Source organism: Maylandia zebra, linkage group LG1 (genome assembly GCF_041146795.1).
Source record: "Maylandia zebra isolate NMK-2024a linkage group LG1, Mzebra_GT3a, whole genome shotgun sequence".
Classification (NCBI taxonomy): domain Eukaryota; kingdom Metazoa; phylum Chordata; class Actinopteri; order Cichliformes; family Cichlidae; genus Maylandia; species Maylandia zebra.
The window spans coordinates 15684608-15709483 of NC_135167.1; the positions used below are offsets into that span (position 1 = coordinate 15684608).

At 41.2% G+C, this 24876-nt stretch overlaps 2 protein-coding genes across 2 annotated transcripts; both read right to left on the bottom strand.

Moving 5' to 3' along the window:
• Positions 1 to 499: 499 nt before the first annotated feature.
• LOC101465309 (hexokinase HKDC1) lies at positions 500 to 15701 on the bottom strand. Its single transcript, XM_012920445.4, has 21 exons — positions 15472 to 15701; positions 14132 to 14294; positions 13845 to 14002; positions 13624 to 13746; positions 13393 to 13488; positions 13116 to 13215; positions 12251 to 12434; positions 10952 to 11107; positions 10638 to 10871; positions 9632 to 9773; positions 9371 to 9527; positions 9037 to 9185; positions 8717 to 8836; positions 4395 to 4490; positions 4153 to 4252; positions 3897 to 4009; positions 3643 to 3806; positions 3273 to 3428; positions 3075 to 3162; positions 1379 to 1524; positions 500 to 1235 (listed from the first exon to the last, which is right to left on the bottom strand). Exons 1-21 carry the CDS (start codon positions 15532 to 15534, stop codon positions 1100 to 1102), a joined length of 2844 nt encoding a protein of 947 aa, XP_012775899.3. The 5' UTR covers positions 15535 to 15701; the 3' UTR covers positions 500 to 1099.
• A 464-nt stretch (positions 15702 to 16165) lies between these two features.
• supv3l1 (SUV3-like helicase) lies at positions 16166 to 23704 on the bottom strand. Its single transcript, XM_004539456.6, has 16 exons — positions 23265 to 23704; positions 22975 to 23052; positions 22337 to 22444; positions 22128 to 22242; positions 21866 to 22034; positions 21606 to 21717; positions 21179 to 21256; positions 20998 to 21089; positions 20704 to 20884; positions 19855 to 19948; positions 19573 to 19692; positions 19382 to 19481; positions 19210 to 19290; positions 17931 to 18107; positions 17296 to 17444; positions 16166 to 17135 (listed from the first exon to the last, which is right to left on the bottom strand). Exons 1-16 carry the CDS (start codon positions 23542 to 23544, stop codon positions 16715 to 16717), a joined length of 2355 nt encoding a protein of 784 aa, XP_004539513.3. The 5' UTR covers positions 23545 to 23704; the 3' UTR covers positions 16166 to 16714.
• Between the last annotated feature and the right edge of the window lie 1172 nt (positions 23705 to 24876).

A 24876-nucleotide genomic window follows, 5' to 3' on the forward strand; every position in this document is an offset into this window, starting at 1 on the left:
ATGCAAAGTCTTCAATAATTAGGCCCCATCACATCATTGAGACCTCATAGTATCATATTATCCATCAGAGCATTTAAGATCTTAGAGTTTCTAAAAGTAGAATAGGACGCTGAGCCTTTAGCTATCAGCTCCTTCTCCTTTAGATCCAGCTCCCAGTTTGGTTTTGGGACATGCACACTCTTTAGTTTTTAAGCTTGACACTTGTGTTTGTGCTGGATCAGGTGACCCTGAAGCGTCCTGTAGTTTTGCGATGCTTCTTCTCCACTCACCTATTTCCTCTCCACATGTGTTTATATGTTTCTGCTACCTGACAATAATTTTTGGCTTCTCTTTTCTAAAGTTTTGTTTTGTCCTTGTCTCTCTATGTTCATACTTCACTTCTCTTACCCCTCACAGCCCACAGATTGCTGCCCCACCCCAAACATGGTTCTGACGGCAGTTTCTTCCTGTTTAAAGGATGTTCTTCCTCCCCAGTGTCACCAAGCACTTCCTCATAGGATTGTTGGGATTTTCTCATTTTGGCATGTGACCACACAGCTGTGACTGACATTTTCCCACAGCTAACTTGGTGACTGGAATGTGGAGGGTTTGGGTTTGAAGCATATATATTAAACCACAGTGGGTTGTCTTATGCCAGGTTTTCATTTCAGTTCAAATGACATTGTCCATTTATTGCAAACACAGATAACCGTGGATTAACACAGAAGGCTTATCAAGTTACATATATTTTATTTTATGTTATTTGTGAGCAGTAAAGATAATAGAAGAAGTTTTCTTCTATTTAACTTAACTAACATGGATTAAGTTAACTAAGCTGAAGCAAACATAGTGTCAGAGTGTTGACTGGCACACCCTTAATATAATAGTCAATTCAAACCAATTACAGTTCTTTTAAAATTTATTACAAACAGTGATTTAATCACAGGCAGCAATGCTTCCATCTTCCATCCACACAGTCTGAAACTCTCTTAGGCCAATACAGAATTTTGGTAGTGCAAAAAAACCCCAACAAAAACCCAACAAAGAAACAGCAGTGCAACTGAATGCAAAAAGTGAAAAAACATCTTCGGACATCTTTCTTTTTTCCAGGTGTGTGAAGTCAACGATCTCGCTTCTGCCTGGCTACAGCAGTAATCAGGGCAGCACCTTTCCCGCTGCCTTCCTCTGAAGGCAAGAAGGTCACGTTACACTGAGGAGCCAAAACTCTGGTAGTCTCTTGAAGGACTCCAGAAAAACTAGAAACAACAGAAAATGTTTTAACCAAGCTGTTTGAATAATTATGAAAGGTTAAAATGAAAGTACAGTATACACCTGACACACACCCAACACATCACTGCACCCAAAACAAACAAACAATATTTTTATTAAATTAACTCACTGTGGGTGTAGTTTGTAGAGTGCACCATCAACCCCTACAGTGATGTTCAGATGGTCCAGTCCTCGGTTCTCTCTGATCTTATCTACCACGGCTGCCATGCCTGCCCCACACAGCTCTGCTGCTCGGCGCGATACCGCTCCACATACCTAAGCAACAATGGAAACCTTTATCAATATTGCAACAGGTAACAGTCTCCTGGCGTCACAGTTTTCTCAGCCAGACAATGCACCACACAAATAATATGAAGAATATTACCCAACCTCAAGGTAAGGTTGAAGCAGAGAGCATATTTCTTTGAACTACTTCCCAAACTATATCTGATGATAACCTTATTTCTGTTACTGTAAAAAAAATTAACGAAAGCTGTCCATAAGTCCAAATTTTGTGGAAATTTCAAGTTGGGTATCTCAAAATTTAGCTCAGAATTTCAAGATATTAAAGAAAATTTTGACTTATGGGCAGCATTTTTTTTTAATTAATTTATTTAAATGGCAGAAAGCTTTTACAGTAAAGGCAGATGAAGAATCTTTCCAACAGCACAACTGATTGTTTGTTAATTTAAACTTATTTTAATCTGGATATCTGGACTGCTTTTAACCATCAGTTATGGTTAGCAAGACTGTTTATGTTCATTCATTTCAACCAGGTATCCATACTCTTAGGAAACAGTTTCCAGACTTTTATTCAAACATTTTAACTGTTAGTCAGAAAAATTATTATTCCCCAACTGGCTGCAAGAGAATTTTCAGACAAACATGAAAAATTAGAGGCTATCATGCCTGTATGCTAGCAACTAAAGAAATCACAAGCAGGTTTCTGATTCTTTGCAGCCAGTTTCACTCAGCGAGAGCCAGCAAAATGCAGAAACCACTTCCAAATAGTCGGGGAATACATACAGTACTTTCCCCTAGCAACTGGTGGCTGTATCACATCTAGTATGGCAGAAAAATCTAGAGCATTATGTACATGATGTGATGTGAGAAAAATCTGAGGGCTTCCTCTCTCCATTAATATCTGGAGGGTTGGCTCGATACCAGAAATAACAATATAACAATGCTACTTTTCAAGGACAATGCTTAGTTTTAACAGTTGCTTACAAGGTTCAAAAGTCTGACAGTCACAGTCCTCCAATTCCTCGCTGAAATTAGACTTTCTGATGTCCACAAACAAAGTTGTAACCAATAACATTACTAAATATTTATTTTAGTGTACCCAGAGTTTGTCTAGTCTTTCTGTTGTGCAAGATGGCTCACCAACATGGCTTAATAATAATGATAATAATGGATTGCATTTATATAGCGCTTTTCTAGGCACCCAAAGCGCTTTACCACTATTCATTCACTCTCACATTCACACACTGGTGGAGGCAAGTTAATGGAGAAGACACAGAAAATTTCAGGTGCGTCTTTCTTTAAGATACCAACAGGCTAAATAAAAGTTGAGAGCCGTCTTTGGCCTCAGTGTTCCACTTTGCAAAAACCCTGTAAAACAGCCAAGGTTATTACAAATTACACCTGTGCATTGTTTGCACTAGATCAAAATATCTGCTGGAAGTAAGCGACGTGGTCCGGGTCAAAACACATACACAATGGCTTAATTGTTAAAATTTTTATACCTTGTAAAAGAGGAAAACATTGAATTTGTGATGCAGTCTGTAGGAGGTTACTGTGTGGCATGTTGCTTTTCTATCTTGTACCTCTTTGACAATGATGCTGTCATCGCAGGTACTGTTGAGCCCCAGGTGCTGGAGAATAGATCTGACTTGCAGTAGAGCCAAACGGTCACTGGAGGGAGACAACACAGTTACACAGCAGAAAATGCAATATTCATGTTAAATTATGAATACTTTAAATCTATCAAAAAATAGCACAAACATAGGCATCATTTGTCCTACCTCTCTATTTGTGACAGATATTTAGTTTGGAATATTCCAGGTGTTTTTAAGGTTTCCGTGACGCGTCCTCTGAACAGCAAACCTCCTCTTGTTAGATCCAGTAATACCTCTCGGACAATTTCACCTAAATACATCCCACTGGTGAGCTTTTCAAACCTATAAACACGAACATAAACTTGTAAAAATGTTGTGTGACCATCTCAACTTGCTACAAGTTACTGAATAAATCTCAAAAACATCAACTAACTACTACATGAGACACATATGTGTCACAGTATGTTTAAAAAAATCAGTCATAAAACATCAAATTTTATGTGTGTGCCTCAAGTAGGCGTCATCATACATACACAGTAAGGTGAGTGTAGCTAACCTTTGTTTTCCAGAGTTTACTGAGTTGTGGTCCACCTCAGTATCAAAAGGTGTGATGATGTCATCCAAGGATCCATCATCACCCAGACCCCCCCACTCCGTGTTTATACACATCTTTGATGTCTCAGAAGTCTCCGCCTTCTTATCTCCTTTTGACCCATCATCCTGATGAGAGAGGGAAACACACACACACATAAAGTGTTTAATTATGTTTTAACAATATGTTTTTAGCTCCCAACAAGCAAGTCCTTCCACCTTGTCCTCCACTGCTTCAGGTGTCTCCTCGTCTCCTTCTGTTTTCTGTTTCTTTTGTCTAATCTTCTCAATGTTCTTGAGTTCCTCCATGTAACAAGCATTTGACCCAGTTCCTGTAAAACAGACTCATATAGCTTATTTCCTTATTACGTCAAATATTATAATACTGTTCTTTGCATTTAAAATTCTTAAATGAACCATCATAACTATAAGCTTATTCTTAACTTAGCATTTCTTCACCCTTGAGGCCACATACCTGCAATCAGTCCAACTTCACACTGAGGGTCTTCATAGGCACAGCTCATCATTGTCCCAACTGTGTCATTGACCACTGCTACTATGTCCAAGTCATACTCCTGTGTGCGCACACCCACAAATGCATTGTAATGTTCCTGTTAGCCTAGACGTGTACCAATCTGATGTAATGTTTCTTCCCCTCATCTGTTTAAAACCTGGCCATCATTTTAAATCTTTACTCTGTTGTTTTTATTGACTCACGTTACGTCTTTTGATGGCCTCCCGTAGCAAGTTAACAACATCATGTCCTTCGCAGTCTGTGGCCTTGAAGCCTTTGGTCCAGCTAACCAGGATACCCTACAGAACATCCAAAGGTTGAAAAAGATTACAAACTGCTACAGAAATAATAATGCTACTGCTTTAGGAGTCTGTTTACATTTTTATTTAACAGAACAGTTCTGTAAATATAACATTCTGAGAACGTCGAATGATCAAGTGCCAAAAAGGCTAGTTCCACTTGAGGCTAGTCAGTGCCCATAGATTCATATTTTAAAATGCCCAACATCAGAGCAATAAGACAGTTGCACTGAGAGGTGATTTAAAACAAAAAACAACTTGTCTATCTGTGTGCTCGAGTTTTGGATGTTGTCGCTTTAATTAACAGACGACTGAGTGTCTGTTATTTCAATGGCCTCACCTGTGCTGATTCACTGAATTGTATCTCTCATCTGTGTTTGTAAGTGTTCATCTCTTTTGGAGCATTTCTCATGGAACTATAGCCAGTGAGTACAATTTATTTGTAAAGCACATTTAAATACAGCTATATATGTATGTGTGTAATTACATTGAAATACTCAAAGGTGGACATATGGACCATAAACAATAAGCAATAAACATAATGACAACAACAACCAGATGATCCTACAAATGTGGCACAACGACTACAAAGGCTTTTTGTTTGAGCCGTGACCTTGGGACATGTTAAGGATCTTTGCCTATAGATCTAAGAGAGCTGAATGTAACTGAATGAGTTGATGATGATGTCTGTGATGCCCCCCATCATCCATCTTACACGTGGCTTCCTGTGTGGTATGAGCTTGAACAACAAGTTTGTGCTTCAGTTTTCTATCAGTCTCTCAGTTAGTCTGTCAGTGTTTTGTCTTTATGTGTCCCTATACAGTTCACAGATGCAACCAAGCTATCTAGTGTTAACTGATAACAGGCCACCCTCTCATCCAAATATAATAACTTCTGGCTCCAAAAAACTAACAAGTTGGTGGCTAAAATGTTGAGGCTTCAAAATGCAGACTTTAGAAACCAGTGAGTGATGTCAGGTTTGCTACATCAATCTACAATCTGTGGCCTTTAACCTTTATGAGAGCAGCACTTTGAGGAAATCAGATACCAAATAATATACTCCACAGGACTTTGAACAACATCCAGCCTGGAAGGGAAACAACCGTGTGAACCAGTGTAATTTTAAGACAGTGTAAAGCTACAGTTTTCTTCTAATGAGCGGGTGTCACGATCCTGGGTCTTATGACCCAGTGTTTTGAGTTTTAGTTCTTTTGATGTTTATAGTGTATGTTTAAGCTTATTAAGTTTCCTATGTGCATTTGCTTATTAGTTCCCCCTTGTGTTTTCAACCCCTGTGAAGTCTCTCTTGCCCTTCGTGTGTTTCATGTCTGTGTGTCTTATGTTGTCAGGTCTGCGTCTCATTATATTTCCTGTTTTATTTTGAAGGGGTCCTGTGTTCCTATGTTCAATGTTTTTAGTGTTACTCTCTCCTTGTGTCGTTATGTTCATGTGTGTCAGCTGTTTCTCCATGTGTTCCCACTTCCCTCATTATCCGCCTGTGTGTATTTAGTCCGTGTGCTTTCAGTCATTCTTTGTCAGGTCGTCTGCTCATCCATGTCACTACTTCAGGAATCTATGTCAGTTCACCATGTTTAAGGTTTTTTCATGTTTAGTTTTAGTTCACCCAGTTTAGGTTATTGTTTAGTTTCACCAATGCCCTTTTGTTTGTACCCTTTTTGCTAGCCTCAATAAACGGCTTGATTTTTGTTAAATCCACGCCACGTTCAGTTTTTGGAGTCTGCGTTTTGGGTCCTTTTGTCAACACATACAGTCTGCCCTCGCCAGACTGTGACAGCGGGTCTAAATATTGTTACTTTTATCAGCACTATATGATGTTTCTAATTATTTAGAACAGGTTCAAGGTGGTTTGGTTGTCTAATAAGAATTATTTCCATCCATCGGTCAGTTTTCTTAACAGCTTATCCAACTGTATCTGAGGGCTGAAGCCTGTCCCAGCAGGGACACGGTGTGTTAAACCAGGTCAAACTCGGACAGGTTGCCAGTCCCTCACAGGGCATACTATTTCTTTTTTTTCCTTTTTTTTGCCTGTCCCATTTGGTTCTTTAGCCGTCAGAATTGTTGTCTGAAGACCAACAAGGATACCCAATGGATTTATTTTGCCAAATCGATCATCGTGGCATTGCCGTATTGGTCTATTTGATCGACCTTTGTTTTTATTATTTATTTTATTTTATTTTATTTTCAGTTGTTACAGACGGGACAGACATGAGTGAGGGATGGGAAAGGGAGAAAGAAAGAGGAAGGAAAAGAAAAACAGAAGGGGAGAGGGACAGTGAGAAGTGGGGGGGGGGGGGGAATCTCCTGGATCACCTGTTGAGAGAAAAAGAATAGAAAACAAGCAAAAAAAACCAAAGCAACATACTAAACACAACACCATCACATTAATCTAGCTAAGTGTAAACAGCAGTAAGTACTAAATATTCAATGTTGTTGTGCAGCACGCAGGACAGACGGCGCACAATGTGCTTTGAAGTAGCAGCCGAGAAAGGTTTAATTTAAGTCTACGAACAGTGAACATCCGTGTGCACACCTGTGTGGATCAGCGCGCTTGTATTCAAATGGTTTCCACATGTAATGGTCTGCAAGAGGATGTAGAGAGCCATAGCCCCGTCCCCCAGGGCATGAAGCAGGCATGGAGGCATGCCTGCTTCATGGAGGAGGAGGAGGCCTGACCGAGCAACAGGCGCCAGGTAGCCACCGGGAGTGAGCTGGTACATACCTCAGCGCCCAGTCCCGGACACCAAGAACCACCAATGCACCGACCCCTGAGGGCATCAGTCACCGGCAGGGAGTGTGGTGAGGGGAGATAGGCCCTGGAGGGCCTGGGAGTTCCCAGAGAGGTGGAGTCTAAACTGACATATAGACACAGACAAACAGGCACACACAGAGACAAACATGCATTCCCACCCTCATGCACACATATGCAAACACTCAGCACTCACCCAACGTAAGGATTGACATAAATGGACATGTACACACAATCACACTCCCCAAACATACTCTATACCCCGGGTCCAGGTACCCTCGCCCCCAGAGGGGGAAACAGAACCCAGACCCAAGAGATGTTACCCTTCCCCCCGGGGTGGAGGCAAGCAGACCGTCCCAGGCTCCGCAGCAGCAGGGAGGCCAATCGGACAGCCAACATCTCCTCCCAGCCCCCCCGCCGGCTAGCAGAGAACGGGGGTGTGTGAAGACCCCATACCTCCCTCCTCCCGCTCATGTGTAGTGTTGCTGCGTTGTTCTAAAGTGCATTTAAAACAAGGGAGAGCATGGTGCTGCTGCCAGAGAGCAGCAGGTGTTAGCACGGCCCCTCCCGAGAACCCTCAATGTCTACATGGATTTAAAATTGAGAGGTGGGCACCGGCGCCAGAGGTAGGTTTGAGTACACAGACCGTCCACTGTACGCCGTTAACGTGCCCACCCTCAAGGCCCTATATATATGTGTGTGTTATGAGAGTGTAAGTAATGTGGATGTCTAAGTTGTGAGATAAAATTGAGGCACAGGTGGCCAGAAGGGGACAGAGGGGAGGGGGGGGGATGTCTCCCTTGCACCCTGGTGACACACCCGCACCCCAAGGCCCTACCTGTGTGAGTGAGTGTGGTGGAGCGGGAAGAGGGAGGTAGCCGGGGATGGGGAGGAAAAGGAGGGAGGGGAGGATGCCCCTCCCTAGGGCCAGCTCCCCCGCTGACCCCAGTAGGCACCCCTGTCCTCTGGTACCCACCAAGGCAAGGGAGCCCAGGTCCAGGTCATCTCCCAGACTACACAAGACAACAGACACCCAGGTTAAGTTTATTCTCCACCTCTCCTATGTCTCTCCCCCACCTGCAGAGTGGACTCCTGCAAGGATGGAACAACCTCCCCGCCAGTTGAAGAGCCCCCCAGTTAGGCCGATGCACAAGAGGCCCCCTGCGCCAGGGCTGAGCCCCCGTGCACCCACCCGCCCACAACCTCGGTGACACACCGACGAGGACCGAAGCCCCCAAGGCCCAGCCAGAGCCCCAGCACGGAGGCGAAGCACCCCCGAACCCCAAACCCCCACGCCTGCCCCCGATCCACTCAGGGGCAGCCAGGCCACCAGGCCAGGGCATACTATTTCTAATTTAACCACTTTGATACAAAGTCTAGCTTATTGTGTTTTACTGCTTCACTGTAAAATCAGGTGCAGCCAGGTTTTCTGTGGCTGCAACAAACGATTTTGACGTACCGTGTCAATGGCCGTCTGCTCACAGGGGAAAGAGAAGGTGAAGCCTGCTGGAAGATGTGCTTTCTTCATCCCCATGTAGTCCAGGAAGTCACTCACGTATTGCGCTAAATGATCAAACAGCTGGAGACAAACAGAGAGAGAAAAAAACAAACAAACTGTGTGTTAGATTTTCAGTACTGTTTTAGAAGAATTCAACCCTACCTCGTTTAGACAACACTGTCAGCAGTGTACAACTTCTTATAATTAATTTAATTACTTAATGACTAAACCCAGTTTGATGCTTTCTGTCAGGGTGCTGACGGTATATGCATGTTTCTCACCTCTTCTCCTGTTCCCTGCATTATCTCCAGCGGTACAGTGTAGATTTTATGGTAAAGCCGTGTGTTGTTTTGAAGGCCTTTCTTGAATTTGACCAGCATAGCTCTGAAGTTGGTTCCTCCCAGATCCAAAGCAAGATATTTTCCACGCTCTGGTTAAAAAAATAATAATTATGATCTTTGTTTATATTTTAAAAATACAAACTTCCTAAAAAAGTTTTTAACAAAGCAGTTACATCTTTGCGAAAGCTAGAGGTGACGCTGAATGTATTGATTGTGTAGCTGCTGTTTGGGTTTGATTAAGAGGCCTGTAAGAACGTCAGCGTTTGTCTCTGACCTGTGCCATCAGGTGTATGGTAAACGTAAGAGGGCAGCATCTTAACTGCTGAGGGGCCTTTGTTCTTTAGCCCTGCCTCCAGCCCTGCTCTCATCGTGGCCTTGACCAACTGGAGCTGCTCTTGACTCAGTTTGAAGGGAGCCAGTGTCTCATCCACCTGGAAAACCAGAGATACTGTTTATCAGATATTTAAGCCCTTCTTTTTTATTTCACCTGTGAAGAATCACACAAACACAGACATACAACTTGCAGCGCTCTAACCTGTCTCTTCCGTGATGCCAAGCGTTGGGCAACTGCTGTTACCAGGGCAGCCCCTTTGCTGCTGCCGCTGTCCGAGAGGACGAATCTAACCTGGCACTCAGGAAGCAACCGGCGCACCACCTTATGGAGACGTTTAGCATACCTGGAATAGAAGTGACAGAAACACAAAACATTCGATATTTCATCAGGCTATTTTAGATGTTTGTTAAGAAGTATTTATATTAGTGATCTGCAGCTCATCAAGTAAGAGAGGACATGATGCTGTTATGTCCAAACTCTTCATCAAGGCCCTGTTTGTTGTGTTGGGTTCGCTGACTTTATCAGAGGTGATCAGGGCATCACTATCATACACATCATCCACTGGATTCCAAAGTTCAGTTTTTCAAGCCTTGTCGGGATTTTCTTCACTCACTGAAAGTGATGATTGGGATGCTGAGATGCTAAAACCATGACTGAGACCTCAGGTCGAAGAGCAAAGAAGCCACGGCAGGTTTTCCATAGGCTTCTATACAGGCTTCTTTTTATCCACTGCTGGCCATCAGAGAGATTAAGGCAATTCCACAGAGCCAGAATAGTCCATCTTTTATTTACAGCCTATAGTTGAGGTCAAATTGTGCACATGAGGATTCTCATTGTGTATGAGTGGTGAGTGCAGTGCTGAGCTGTGGTACTGTGTGGTTGATGTTAGGTTAAACTCACGTGTGACAAATTTACCCCAATCATTTAACAGCTTATGTCTTTGGTCATTTATTTAATCCATTGCTTAACTCTAGTTTCTACTCAAGGCTCTTTGTGAGTGAAGTTTAATTGATTTTGCTTCAAACTTTTATTTATTTTGGATTTTTTTAAAAATATCAGAAACTTTTTACAGCAGCCATTAGTCATAGTTAGAAAGGAAGAGGACTGTTGAGAGTACTGGCTCTTTTTGTGTTATATCAGTTACATATTTATTAATCTCAGTAGTTGTAAACTAATATGGGTTTGAGTGATTTCCACACTGACTTACTGCGGATGTGTCTTGTACACAGTTCCGTCCACTCCCACAGTGATCCTCAATGCCCTCAAATGCCGGTTTTGCTTGATTCGGGTTAAGATGGCAGCCAGCCCCGCGGCCACCAGATTGGAGGACCTGAAGGACACGATGGTGCTGACGTGTTGAACAGCAACGCAGTCATCTTGTGATGGGTTCAAACCGAGCTCCACGAGAATATCTCTGGTGTTCTTCAGACCATTTTTGTACCTGAGACAAATGAATATTTATGGCATTCATGCTGTTTTTGGACAGACGCCAGGTGACCAAGAGAGATAAAGACAGCTTACTCCTCCATGGCTGCCACGTGTGCTGTGGTTATCTTCCCTTTGGTCCTCAGGGCATCAGGCACGAGTCCATCAAACAGCTGTCCCAGTTTAGCCATCTTTAACACAACCAGCCTCACTAGCTCACCCAGATACATCCCACTGACCATCTTCTCAAAGCTACAATAGACCAGAAAAGGGTAAAAGGTTTATACAGAGTTCTACAGTACTGAGCAAACATCTTAAGCCACTCATTTCTGAAAGCTCTTCAGAGTTTTTCTATAGATATTCGTTGCTTTTTCACTTTTTAGTCCCGTCCTTGTATCAGACACTTTTTCAATTAATGTTTTTTTTTTTTCAGTTTGATAAGCCAACAATGGACATTTGTTCAAGCATTAAAAAGACACCTAACTGAAGGGATGAAACGGCGCTTTTAAATTGAGCCGTTTGTTAGCCTGTCACAAAAAACTATTTCCCATTTCATTAGTTGAATCTATGAAAAATCCCCAAAATGCCACAGGTTGACAAGCATAAAATGGTAATATTGAACCAAGAAGCTGAGACCCAAACAGCTAGAACTGAAAAGCTGGCATTTCTCAGCACGATGTGCAGTGTGTCCTTAAGAAAACTGGAAACTGGACAAGTGGAGGACAAAAAAAAAAAAGCATGAATGCTAAATCGACATCAGAAGAACATTATCCAAAAGTCACGTATGGCAAAATACACAAAAACTGGACTGAAAATTAGTATCAACAGGATTTATGGAGTGAGTAATCCAAATTTGAAAGTTCTGGTTTAATTGTGAAGCTGGATGGAGATGATCAGAAGAAAGGTACAACAGTGTGTGTCTATAGCCATCTGTAAAATATGGTGGTGCCTGTCATTGCTTGGGATTGCATTTCAGCAGGCTGCGTTGAGGATTACAAATACAGAAAAATACCATCAGATCAGATTTTGACACCATGCAATAACATTAGGAAAGATTCTGATTGGCATCTGTCTGATTATCAGCATGATAATGATCCCAAACACACTCCCACTTGGAACAGTATCAGTCATGGACTGGCCTCCCCAGAACCCAGACCTTAATATCACTGAAGCAGTGTGTGATCTTCTTGGCAGAACAAAAGGCAGCCATCATCCAAAGAAAAGTCCTCCAAGAAGCCTGGAGAACTATCCCTTACTCTAAGAAATTACAAGAAAACTTCCCTAAGAAAGTTGCACCTATTTCAAATTTATCTTTGGAAGTCATAAAGAAATGAAGGACGTCTTAATGGACACACTATTTTATATCAAAAGAAAAGACAAAGCTGCTTTCCTTACATTTGTTTTCCAGGATTGATAGAGGTTGCATCAACATCCTGATCAAACTCTGTTATGTAATCACTCAGGGCCCCATCGTCCCCAAAGCCTCCCCACTCGGTGTTCACACACATCCTGCCCTCGTCTCCCTCCACCAGGTCAACATGACGCAGCTCCTCCATGTAACACGCGTTGGTGCCTGTGCCTGTAAGCACCCAAACACACAGGATACATAGACTGATTCCATTAAGATTACTACAATAAACAGGATACGTTAATGGTTCTATCTGTCTATACTTCACATCTAATTCAATATCCACACATGCACAGCAAACCACCAGAGGGAGCAAGATGACTATGGGTAAGTGTGCTTTGTCTTCTCTTGCAAAATATTGTCATTGTTTCCATGTGTTTGCACAAAAAACATAAATAAGAATTAATCTAAAAATATTTAAACGTGTTTTGCAAAAGTTAAAACACAAAGTTTGGAGTAGATTTGCAGAATCAGAGTTATTGATGCCTTTTGCATTTACAGTCAGCACTATTTCCTGTCACTAATATGCAGTTATCTTTGATTAGATAATATCTATTAGCTATGTTTAGATAATTATGCATCAATCGTAAGGGCTCCAAAGGCTCACTAGATAAAAAAGAAACCAGAATAAAACCTAATTTATAATACAGAATTTTGGTTTCAAGCTTTTTCTAGTTTTAATGCAGAACATTTGCTTTGTTTTACTGAACACTGGATAACTTTATGCGTATTTAAATGAACTACAGAAGAAGTTTAGAGTGATGGCTGCTCATGTACATGTCACACTCATACAAAACAATAGTTTCTGTAAAAGGACACAAGAGACTAGTTGAATTATGTGAATCTACTTACCAATGATGAGCCCTACATCGCAGTACTGATCATCAAAACCACAGGTCATCATTGTCGCCACAGTATCATTAACCATCGCTAACACTTCTATGTCCATTCCCTGCAGAGGGCGTTATTAAAGAGATAAACCGGGTTATACTGTTCAGTTTACATAGTGGGTATCAGATGGGTTCAACTCTTTATTTTTCCACTTCATCTTACGTTATATTTCTCATCATGTCTCAGTTTCTGCAGATAGTTTATGGGTAAATTATGGAAGCAAGCACTGGCAACCCACCCCAGTTCTGTCAATAGCCTCTCTGAGAGCCTGGACCACATCTTTCCCCTGAAGGCCTCGAGCCCGGCAGTTCTTACTCCAGCTCAACAGTAATCCCTGCAAGAGGAAAAAAGTGGTTCGAATGATTATGGGATCTAAATCTAAAAAGACAGACAGATGTCAGCACGTGGAGTATAACACACTACAGGTACAGCTCATGAAAACCAGATGTCTCGATGTAGAGAGTCATACCTTATCCAAGCGGGTCTGTTCGCAGGGGAAGGAAAAAGTGAATGCCAGAGGATGTTTCTTATCCAGACTGATGTTCTTTACGTGAAGAAAGTCCTTCAGAGATTCTGACACATGGTCAAATAACTACATACACAAAGACAATGAAGAGGGAGAAGTTCAAATCTCTTCTTCTTGCTTGTTGAATCCTCCTCAAATCTACTTTCAGATCTTTTTATTCTTACCTCTGGTGCTCTCCCATTGAACAGCTCCTTTGACATAGGGTATATCTTCTCCTCCATCTCCACTCCTCCCTTCCTGACCCCCATCCCCTCTCTCACCTTAACCTGGAGCACCTTAAACTTGGAGCCTCCAAGATCCAGTGCCAGAAACTGTCCCTTCTCTGCAAGAGTGGTTGAAAGAGAAGGAAGATCTTTAATCTCTTGCTTTTACTTCAAAACAATGGCAGTCTTCTTCTTTTTTTTAAGATCTGCCCAGCAGCCCTAATAAAAGGGACATTAACACGAGTAACCTGAGCCATCAGGAGTGGAGCGGACATGTGTCGGCAGCATTTTTACAGCTGCGGCGGCCGAACTTTCAGCTGAGAGCCCCTTCTTCATTTCAGCCTGGAAACGAGCTGAGATATCAATTAACTGGTCATCATGGAGGCGCATTGCATGCAGAAACCTGTCGACCTGAAAGAGACACAGAACACAGAGAGCAAAACAAAGTGAGATGTACCGCTGGATTTTCACTCGAACAAGAAGGGATGAAAGAGAGAAAAATGTATATTTCTCTCTCTCTCATTTGTATTTTGTGGACTTTCTTATTAGGTGTCAGACTAGTTTTGCTTCTCTCATTCAGTTACTTTTATTTTTATATCCTCTGTTACTGTTACATGCCTCATCACAGCTTTATAATATTACATATCAAAATTCACCAGAATCAATTTGAACATCTGATCAACAGAGAAAAAGTTTAAAAAAGCAACTTTTTTCTTGTATTTCAGATATGAAGGATTTTTTTCATGTATCTGATGTCTTTTCACATATGTTTTGAATTTTGGGGTTAATAATCTGAATTTGAAACTCAGTGATGTTGTAACAGTAACTCAACATGCCAAACTGTCTCTGTAAATGAGTTAGGAAGTAGTACAAAACAAAAAAGCTGAAGATCATCAGCCACACCCCGTGTGCTGTATTCACAGCTGAACCGTCGCCGTGGAGCATGTGCTCATAGGACAACACCCTGAGGTTTTACGATATAAGTGCCAGAGTGTGAGTGTAGCGTGAGCGAGGACAGTGTGATTGTAGGAGTGTCCATACTTTGTCCCGGGTGAAAATGTGCGATCCAATGTGGACTAAGAGGAGCAGCGACACTGCCAGGGAAAGTTGTTAATGATTGTTCAGATAAAGATAAATGGTGACACAGTGACTAATGATCCCACATTTCACCTTGATCATTTATATTACTCTACTGACTTCTGCCATGTCTCGTTGACTTAATTTTAGTCACGTGCATTTCTGCAAATCCTCAAAGAAATCATCAGAGATTTGTCCTTCTTTTAATCACTTTCTCTTTCTGGATAAATCCTGATAGAACTGCCCAAGAAGTAAATCAGGAAACAACACATTAGAAGAGTAAGTTTGTCATTGGTGGCAAATATATCTCTGATGATTAATGTAGCGAGTAGAGTTGCATTTAAAATACGATTTCCAATCAAGAGCATAAATTCAGTGCATTAGCAGCTTACACTTTCATAACTGAGAAGACTTTAAATAACTGTAGAGCTTCAAACCCCCTCATTACCAGGGCTGTATTAATTATATGCACTGTTTGAAACAGACTTGTCTTTGTGTGTGTAGCACTCACCTTCTTTGTGGGGTCCTCCTGGAGTTTGGAGAAAAAGAAGGAAATGAGATGAACAGCCAACATCTTCACTGATAAGAATCACCACAAAGTCTTCCAGCTATTCTTTGATACTGTCAGCGTGCGTGACAGGTGAACACACTTCACTAAAATAAGGAAAAATGTGTTTTCCCCCCAATCCTTTCCACTCTGCTAGGTGTTATTTCTTTTTACGTTTGTGCTCTCATTGTCTCTTGCCGAGTCCACTGAGCAGATACCAGCCTCTGCACCAATTCAATGATTAACAGCAAGCACAACCTCCTTTCTACAATCATTCCCTTTAATGTGTCAGATACAGGCTTGCTTAGTGTTTTCGTCATAGTTGCTCGAGTGACTTTTCCTAAACTTTGAACTGAAGATTTTAGGAAACTAAAATATTTGAAATCCCCCCTGCGGTGCACTGTAAGTGATGCACCTTGGCCTCATTAGACAAATTTGTAAGACAAATTAATAATGCAAAAAATAATAAATATATTATAAAATACACAAACTGCATGTATGCACTGTATATTTTGGGAATAAATATATTTTTAAAAAAGGAGACAGTATATATTATGTTGCAGTAAAACCCCATTTTAGAAAACCTTCAGGCTCTTTTTGTTTCCTTCCCCTTGCATGAGCTGCAAATCACATTGACACAGAACACTACAAACATCAACACATTTAAAATACTGTTTAATATCATATCATTTCAAGCATACAAAGAGAAAAATATGACATTTCATCTGAATAACAGGCCTGCACCCAGTTAAGGCTCTCACTTTTTTCCTCAGTTAAAGAAATGTTCATAGAAATTACGTGTTAGAGTCTGACGACTGAGAAAACTTCCAGCATTTAATGAACTTCAGTGTCTTCTGGTGTCAAAAATTCTACTGAAACAGCACATTTGACAATGATGTCTGTCAGTTATTGGTTTCACAAAGAGGACATCTCTCACAGACACTTGATCCTTCATAGACAGAGACTGGAGCTAGAAACATTTTCCAGCTTTAGTGAGTTTGTACATTTGTTGAATGGAAGAAAACATTTGGTTAGATCTGTAGCACAGGAACAAGGTGGTTTTTTTAGTTTTAACGCTGGAGGTCAAAGCTTACTGGGATACTTTCAGTGCTAGAAGGAGTTCTCACATCTGTCTTAAATGCTTAAAACATCAACAAATGCTGATGTCAGTTTTTTGCTCTTCACTGAAGCAAAATGAAAAGGTTCTTCATTTCTTCTTCTTTTTCCTTTTCCCTTTGTTATTACTCTGATGCTCCAGATCAAGTGCCCTCTGACTGCTGTTGTCTTGCTTCTGATCTTTAGACCATTCCCTCTGCAGCTGCTGGAGCAAATCGGGCGTCAACAGCCCGTCTCTCACCAGACGACTAGCCAGAGAGCTGTCCATCATCTGTCCTGAGGCTCTCTGTCCCCTTTGACCTCTGCTTCCAGTCAAAAAATGTGTGCTGCCAGTTCCCCTTCCTGTCTGGCCATGCCTGTTGCTCTGCGCCTGCAGTGGGTCAGTGACTGTTGTGTAAGAGGCTCTGATGAGCCGGGTGATATTTCGCACACCCTGCTGGATGATATCATCAAGTTCCCGCTGGATTTCTCTAATTGAGGCAGTATCTGGAAACATGTCCATGAAACGGTAGCTGCGGAGGCACGTAGACACAGATAAAGAGGATTAATATGGCAAAACTGGAAATTACGACAACAAAGAAGAGTTCATACAAACAAACACATCGTGATCGCATATTAAAAAGGCATAAAAACAGGTGAGGCAACTTGCCAAAGGTGGAAATATAAAGCTACCTTAACCAGAGGTAGAGATCCAACACGTCATGGACAGCTTCCAGGTGAACCAGGTCTTTAATGTTTTTAGGTGGAGCCAGAGGCCAGCTGATGTGGCGACAGACCCAGTCAAACGTCAGGGGTTCGTCTCGACTGAATTGACGGGCAAACTGGAGAAGAAACATGATTGATCCATCAACAGTGCAGATGACATGCTGTACACACTCAGATAATAAAGTAAATGTTAAACGTATACTTTATTTGTGTTGAACACAGTTTTAGTATTTATTATCTGATCACAGTTTTATTTACAGAACCAAATTACCTTCTATAGGTGCATCGCTATTGCTCTAAACTAAATACTCGGAGCCTTAGCGCACACAAACAATAGAAATACGCAGAACTTAACCCTTAACCTCAAAGGTTGCTCATTCATGGGAATTTTATCTACTCTTGTTTTATCAGTTTGATAAGACCATAAAAAGAATCAGGTGTGACAGGAGGGTTATTACACCAATGCCTCACTGGGTCAACTTCCTTACCCTCGTTTCATCATTTTTACTCTCCTCATCAGCACCCTCTACTGCTCACTCCTGTCCTTCCACCATTAACCTTAAATCTCTGCAGCCTTCTAATGTTTACATCCACTCACTCACCTTAAGGAAGGAGGTACATACAAAAGGCTGCTTTTTGTTGATGGGAGCAGTGCAGAAGACGTAGCGTGACCTCAGGTTAAGCGGTATGTGCTGAATCATGTCCGCCAGAAACTTAAAGTCGTCAATGTTGCAAACAAAATACAAACCGTCCACCTGAGAGAGGCTGACAAATATGTCCTGAGAAGGGGGCGAGAGAACGAGAGCATTTACAATCTTGAATAAGACGTGGCTTTAAAATGTCGAACAGTAAAACTGAAATACAAAACGTGCATTTTCCTTTATGTACCCATTCACAGCTTAAACACATTTGTATTAGGGTGCATTTTGCTTCATCATTTCAGCACGCATGCTGGACTTTAAAAAGGAAAGTTAGCTATTAGCGTCTTCAAAAAATAATAAAGAAATAAACTAATGACGATCCTTTGCTTTTAGTTTTAGCGGGTCTGCGCTGAAACACAAAACAATATTTAACTTTCATTTTTGCTACAAAGGGGAAACTGAAAATATTAGTGCTGTCAATAGATTAAGAAAAATTAACCAATTAATCGCAATTACTTGATCAATAGCCTGGTTGCAATTACTTTTTTTTAACGTCATATTTAAGCTTGTAACTGACATTTATGCAATATAATGAAGTAAATGCAGAACAAACAAAGAATGTGTGCTTAAAAAGAGAATTTGAATAGTTTTCTTCAATCTTTTAGCAAAGGTTAAAAATGCGCATGCAGTTAAAACTTTTAATCGCGTTGACTGTGATGGCGGATAATCTGCGTTAACGCGTAAAAATACTTTTATGCTACTAAAAAAATGACAACAGTTTTGTCATGAAAATGTTCTTTTATCAAATTATTTCATGTAGTGTAATATAGAAAGGATACATGCAGCAGTCAGTTGTATTTGTTTACATTTAGGCATTTCAGATCTTAAGTCTTAACCAGACTTAAACAGACTTTTTCAGGTGGTTTCACAAACTGTTGAGGAAAAAAAACAGCGACTAACAGTCCCAAATAAAAACATGCAGCTCCTGAAAAATTCACACTACAGTAAAATACCAGCTTCTGTTTCAATCTAAAGACTGCTCAGGCTTTATTTTACCACATTACCAACTATTTAACCCGTCTCAGTAAACTCTACTCACTGATGAAGACCATGAAATGTAGCTGGAAAACTACAAATCTTTCCCCCGTTTTTATGTATTTATTTTTTATTCTGCTGTTTGAAGGTCTATAATGAACATTTCAATTCTCGCACTGATCACTAAACGAGTGGCTCTACTCACAACAAGGTTGGACAGCGTTGCATCGGGCAGATGGTAAGCAAACATCTCTATCTGCTCTGCAGTTGGATGGAGTCCTGCAGTCTGAGGCAATAAATTGGAGAATAAAATGAGAAAGATGTGTTATTGCAGGAATGCTGAAAGTAGATTTTGTGTTTGTGTGTAAAATGATCACCTCTATAGGATCGACAGAGTGACTGAGTATTTCTTTGAGCACGGGGAGATCGTCTCTGTGCATGGTTGTAACTTCTCCCTCTTTAAACTTGGAGGAGAACCTGCAACAGGTGGCAGAAGATGGAGTTTAATATAGTGGCCTAACAGAAGCTCAAAGGGATTGTCTGCATTGTTGTATCAAAGGAGGCTGACCTCCCAGCACGGCCAGCAATCTGCAGAGCCTGAGAAGTGCTGATGGTCTCCATCTGTTTCTCCCCTTTCTCATTAACGTTAGGCTTCACCAGACTGTTGAAGATGATGCGTTTTATACTCCTGGAGAGAGAGAAGGGGCAGTAGGGTGAAGTAAAACAGAAAGGTAAGCACACAGATGAACAATATCCTATATGGCAGAAAGCATGCAACCACTTGAAAGAGAGAGAAAAAAAAAATTGATATGGCTCTAAAAATATTCCATAAAGTATGTTTTGCACTTACAGGTTAAGCCCCATGCCTATAGCATCTGTAGCAACCAGAATCTTGCAGGGGTCATCAGGGTCATTAAATTTCTTTGCCTGGGACAGCTTGGTGCCTGTAAATCAAAATTTTGACATTTAACCATTTTTCTCCTAAAAATTGACTAAACTGACTTATTGGCTCAGTTCTACACAAAGGCATACACTCACTGGCCATTTCATTAGACAGACCTCTTCAGGTGCTCATTAATGAGTTGCGTTTACCCATGTTACGCATTTTTAAAAATGTCATCTGGTCTTTTGAGTCACCAGTTTTGCTTGGACGTTCATTGGATGGTTGGGTCAGAATTTTGCATAAGCAAGACAAAACCATGGATGCATCCTGCCTTGTAACAATTGTTCAGGCTGGTGGTCGTGTTATAGTGTGGGGGGTATTTTCTTAGGCCCTTAGTACCATCTGAGCATTGTTTGAATGCCTGAGTACTGCTGCTGACCATGTCCATCCTTCTATGATCACAGGATACCCATCTTCTGATAGCTGCTTCCAACAGAATAAAATAAAGCTCAAATAATCTCAAACATGATAGTGAGTTGACTGTTCTCATATAACCTCTACAGTCCACAATCCAACAGAGCACCTTTGGGATGTGGCAGAACAGGAGATTAACATCTCGGATGTTCAGCTAATAAATCCGCAGCAACTTTGTGATAAAAAGCTCTTCCAGCACCTTCTTTGATCTATGTCATGAAGAATTAAGACAGTTCTGAAGACAAACGGGGCTTCAACCCAGAACCAGAAAAGCGTACCTTAAGAAGTGACTAATGAGTGTAAGCATTCAAGTGACAAATATAAAACCACTTAGATACTCACCTGGAGGTAGGCTCCCATAAATTACAGCACATTCTTGCCCTCTGGCCTCGATCTGCCTGCTGATAGAATAGATGTCATTTTTACTAAAGCACACGATGCAGTCTCCTGGCCTCAGGTTGTCTAATGACTCCACAGCATGATCCAGTATTGAGAAAGGAGTTAGACGCTGGTAATTGTGAACCTGCAGAGAGAAGAAGACTGAGATGAGATGAGAAAAAGGGGATTGCCAATGATGAGGTTAGAAACATCAGCCAAAATCTTTTCTTTCAGATGTCGCGTCCATCACAGTCTCACCTCCACCTCCTCTCCAGTGGTGAACATCAGCTCTTTGATAAAGTCTATGGCTGCAGGTTCCCCACACACGTGGATCTCCTCTGCACAGAGACCTGCACAAATGCACAGAATAATAAAGTAATTTAGGTTTAAAAAAAAATAATAATAATAATAATTACGTTTCTGAGTATGTTGTACAAACCCAGCAGAGCTCTGGTCCATGCCCATCCTCTGGAAGGATCTCGGATCATTTGAATTTCGTCGATTACAGCAACCTCATCTATAAACACATAAAACTGAGGTCAAAATCTACCTTTTAATCAGTTAACATACACAAAATTTCAATAACTACCTAATATGAATCGATAACCTCTCCATTTTCTTTTTAAAAAATATATTCATTTTTTCAGATTAAAAGAAATGTATCCTTTCTAGAGCAAGGTTTCAAACTTCATTCAGAGCCATCCTTTATAGTTTAATCATACGTGGTTATAAGGGGAATATTTGTTTCCCGTGACAGATTATTTATTAACATCACAGAAACTCAGGTCAAAGAAAGAATATCAGAACAGTATCTAAAATATTGAACTGTATGTAAAGAACATTTACATAACGATTATCACACTTACACGGTGTAGTGACGCTGCACATCTCAATGGTGCAGGCCACATGACCAGCTGCTCGACCCTCTGGGTCCACGAAGGTCCTCTCCTCTCCAGTAACCAGGTCACATGGTACACCCTGAAGCACACAGAGAAAGTGCAATTAATGTCAGTATTAATAGAAACTAAGACACCTTGAGAACATACACAATGTGACCTTTCTCCACACACAAACACACTAGGACACATGAAAAGACTGATGTTTACACAGGAGCACAGTTACGTACAGCATCGTTGCTCTTCTCAAAGATCTCGTGGGCCAGCAGCTTCAAGGGGCCACAGTACACACCAGACTTAGCAGCCAGGTAGCGTTGGATGGCATGGTAGGTTTTACCACTGTTAGTTGGCCCAGCGTGGAAAATCACCTTCCTCTGGATGGCACGAGCCTCGGGGTACCTGGCGAGCACATAAATATGGTTTGGTAGCGGAAGCCAGAAAGCTTCTTTTAATGCGACGTGTGTGGCGTTTGGTCGGGTTTAAAATACACACCAGTTGGCCGGGACCCTGAGGTCTGAGATCTTTCTCAGGTCATCCATACAGTCCAACATGGGAAAGATGTGCTTGGCATGACGCATGAAGTATGGATAGATGTCATCTATATGACCTGAGAAAAGTCAGACAGAGGAATATTTCTAAATATAACGGTCACTGAACAAACAGTTTCAACCAAGTAACAGTTACTCCATAAAGAGACAAACCTGCTCCACAGCAGATGTCGTTGAGGATGATGTGCAGGTCGGCAGGGAGCGACGTCATCTCTAGGATATACTTCCTGAAGCTGATGAAGGCCTGGTGGAACAGACGAGCTGCATGTGCATGGAGAGAAAATGGATAGCCAAAGATATCTGGTGTTAAATCTGTGCAAATTTCCCCGCTTGTGTAAATTTACAATTATCTTCCTAGCTATTCATTCCATTACTTTCCCATTGTTATGAGTATTGGATAATCCACTAAGTGTTGTCAATCAATTCTTTTATGCTGACAAAGAGAAGTTCCAGTCAAAAAGTTGTAGTCAATCATGATAACTAATGAGAAGATACTAGGCGTTGGCCATGTTATGTTAAAAGACACTGGAGAACCTTCAGCACCACTTATTAAAAGATTTAAGTGAGTCTATATATATATTTCACCCTATGTGGATTAGAGAGAACCCTAAATAAATTCAAACCTTGATGAGTGTATGTAAAGTTCTGACCACATCTGTATATAACCTATTTGTCAACATATAAACAAGGTTATTAGACAGAGGAAATCTCTTTCTGGCATATGATCACTGGCTTGTGGCCTTCCATGGCTAAATACACACGATCAACAGATGAGTTTTTTTTCCCCTCACCATCCAAACCCGAGTCCGCTGCCAGCTTCTGCATCTCTTTCCTTTTGTAAAACCGATTCAGAACCTTCAGCAGCTCATCTGAATCACAGACACAAACAGCAGAGACGATGTTGCATCATCTGAGAAAATAACCCCCACCTTTATAATCATTCGCAACCAATAGAACAAGTATACACTTTAATAAAAAAAAAAAAAATGTTAAAAAAACAAAAAAACAACACCCAGTATTATCTTGTACATTATTAAGTTCAGAGTAGTTTAACTGACCAACTTAGGTTTCGTTTACTCACTTTTATCCAGCGGCTGGGTGAGCTCTATTCCCACACCGCCGTCTGCCGAGGCGTCTGCCTTCAGGGAGACGGGGACAAACAACGAGGTGTCCGGAGGTTTCGGAGAGGAGCTGTTAGATGAAACATCCCTGCTCCAGACCACTGTACCGGGTCGATGCTGTCCCTGTAACAAACTAGACCCAGAGGACGCATGACAGCTGCTGGTGGTGATGCGAGGGGTCCGGGAGTTAAAGTGACGCTGAAGCCGAGAAATGAAACAAACACAGCGGTTCACCGACATGTCGGCTGTGGGCGAGATCCTCAAGGACTACACAAAAAGTTTGCCAGGCTCACTCCATACGGCCAGGTAAGTGTGAATAAATGGCTCACACAGCAACAGAGGACGGTCAACACACTCCTCTTCCTGACCTGCTGGTAGCACAACGTGCTGCAGGACCAGTCCGTATATAGGCCCCCACATATGTGCCTGAGTAAAAAGAAAAAAAAATAAATTTCTGTCGAGATTAATGATTGTATAATAGATGGACGACATGGTGTCACTTCCTCAAACTGTACTAAAACCAACAAATAAATCGACAGTTTATGGGGAATATTATGTCACATACTTGGAGTTAGAGTCTGCGCAGTAGTGGTTTGGGGTGAAGTCGCTCCCTCCCACCAGTAAAACTGTTAAATGTGGATGGTTAAACTCCCTTCTCTAAGTTCCTGTTAGTAAATGATTTAATTTTTGATCGAAATATTGGTTTGCTCTGCCTTACAGAAAGTTGGCTACAGCAGGATGATTATGCTAATTTTAATGAATCAAGGGTTAGAGTTAGATTAACTGGCAGAATCCTAGAACCACGGGCTGAGGAGGGGGAGTGGCAGCAAGTTTTCACTTCTTTTTTCTTTTCTTTTTTTTAAATCAACCATAGACCCAGACGGTTTTAATTCTTGTGAATGTCTTACTCTTAGCCTTGTCCTCTCTAACTGGGAACACTGATAACCAATTTTATTTGTTGTTATCTATTCCCCACCTGGCCTTTACTAAGATTTTCTCCTTCTCACTGTCTCTTTAGTACTTAGTTTAGGTAAAATAATTACTGTTGACGAATTTATCCATGTAGATGAAAATGACAGAATCAATACAGCATTTAATCTAGTATTAGATTTATTTGGATTCTCGCAAAATGTAAAAGAGCCCACCCATTGGAGTCTGGAGCTTGTTCTGACATGTGCCATAGAAACTGAATATTTAATAGAATTCCTTGAAAACCCAATTTTGTCTGATAATTTCTTAATATCGTTTAAATTTGCATTAATGGATTACACAGCAATGGGGAAGACATTTTATTATAGTAGATGTCTTTTTGCTGTAACCAAATGTAACAATATAATTTCTCTACTGTTACTTTCTTCAATACAGTGTGCCAACACAGTCACAGAGCTCTGTTGAAACAAGCTTTCCTTTAACCCTAACTAGTATTGACTTCACAAGTTTCTTCACAAACAAAATTTAACCATTAGAGGAAAAAAATATTCATAATCATCTCACAGATGTATCATTATGTTCAGCCTTTACCACAGGCCTTTAAGGTGGCAGTTATTAAACCATTAGTTGAAAAGTCCTCAC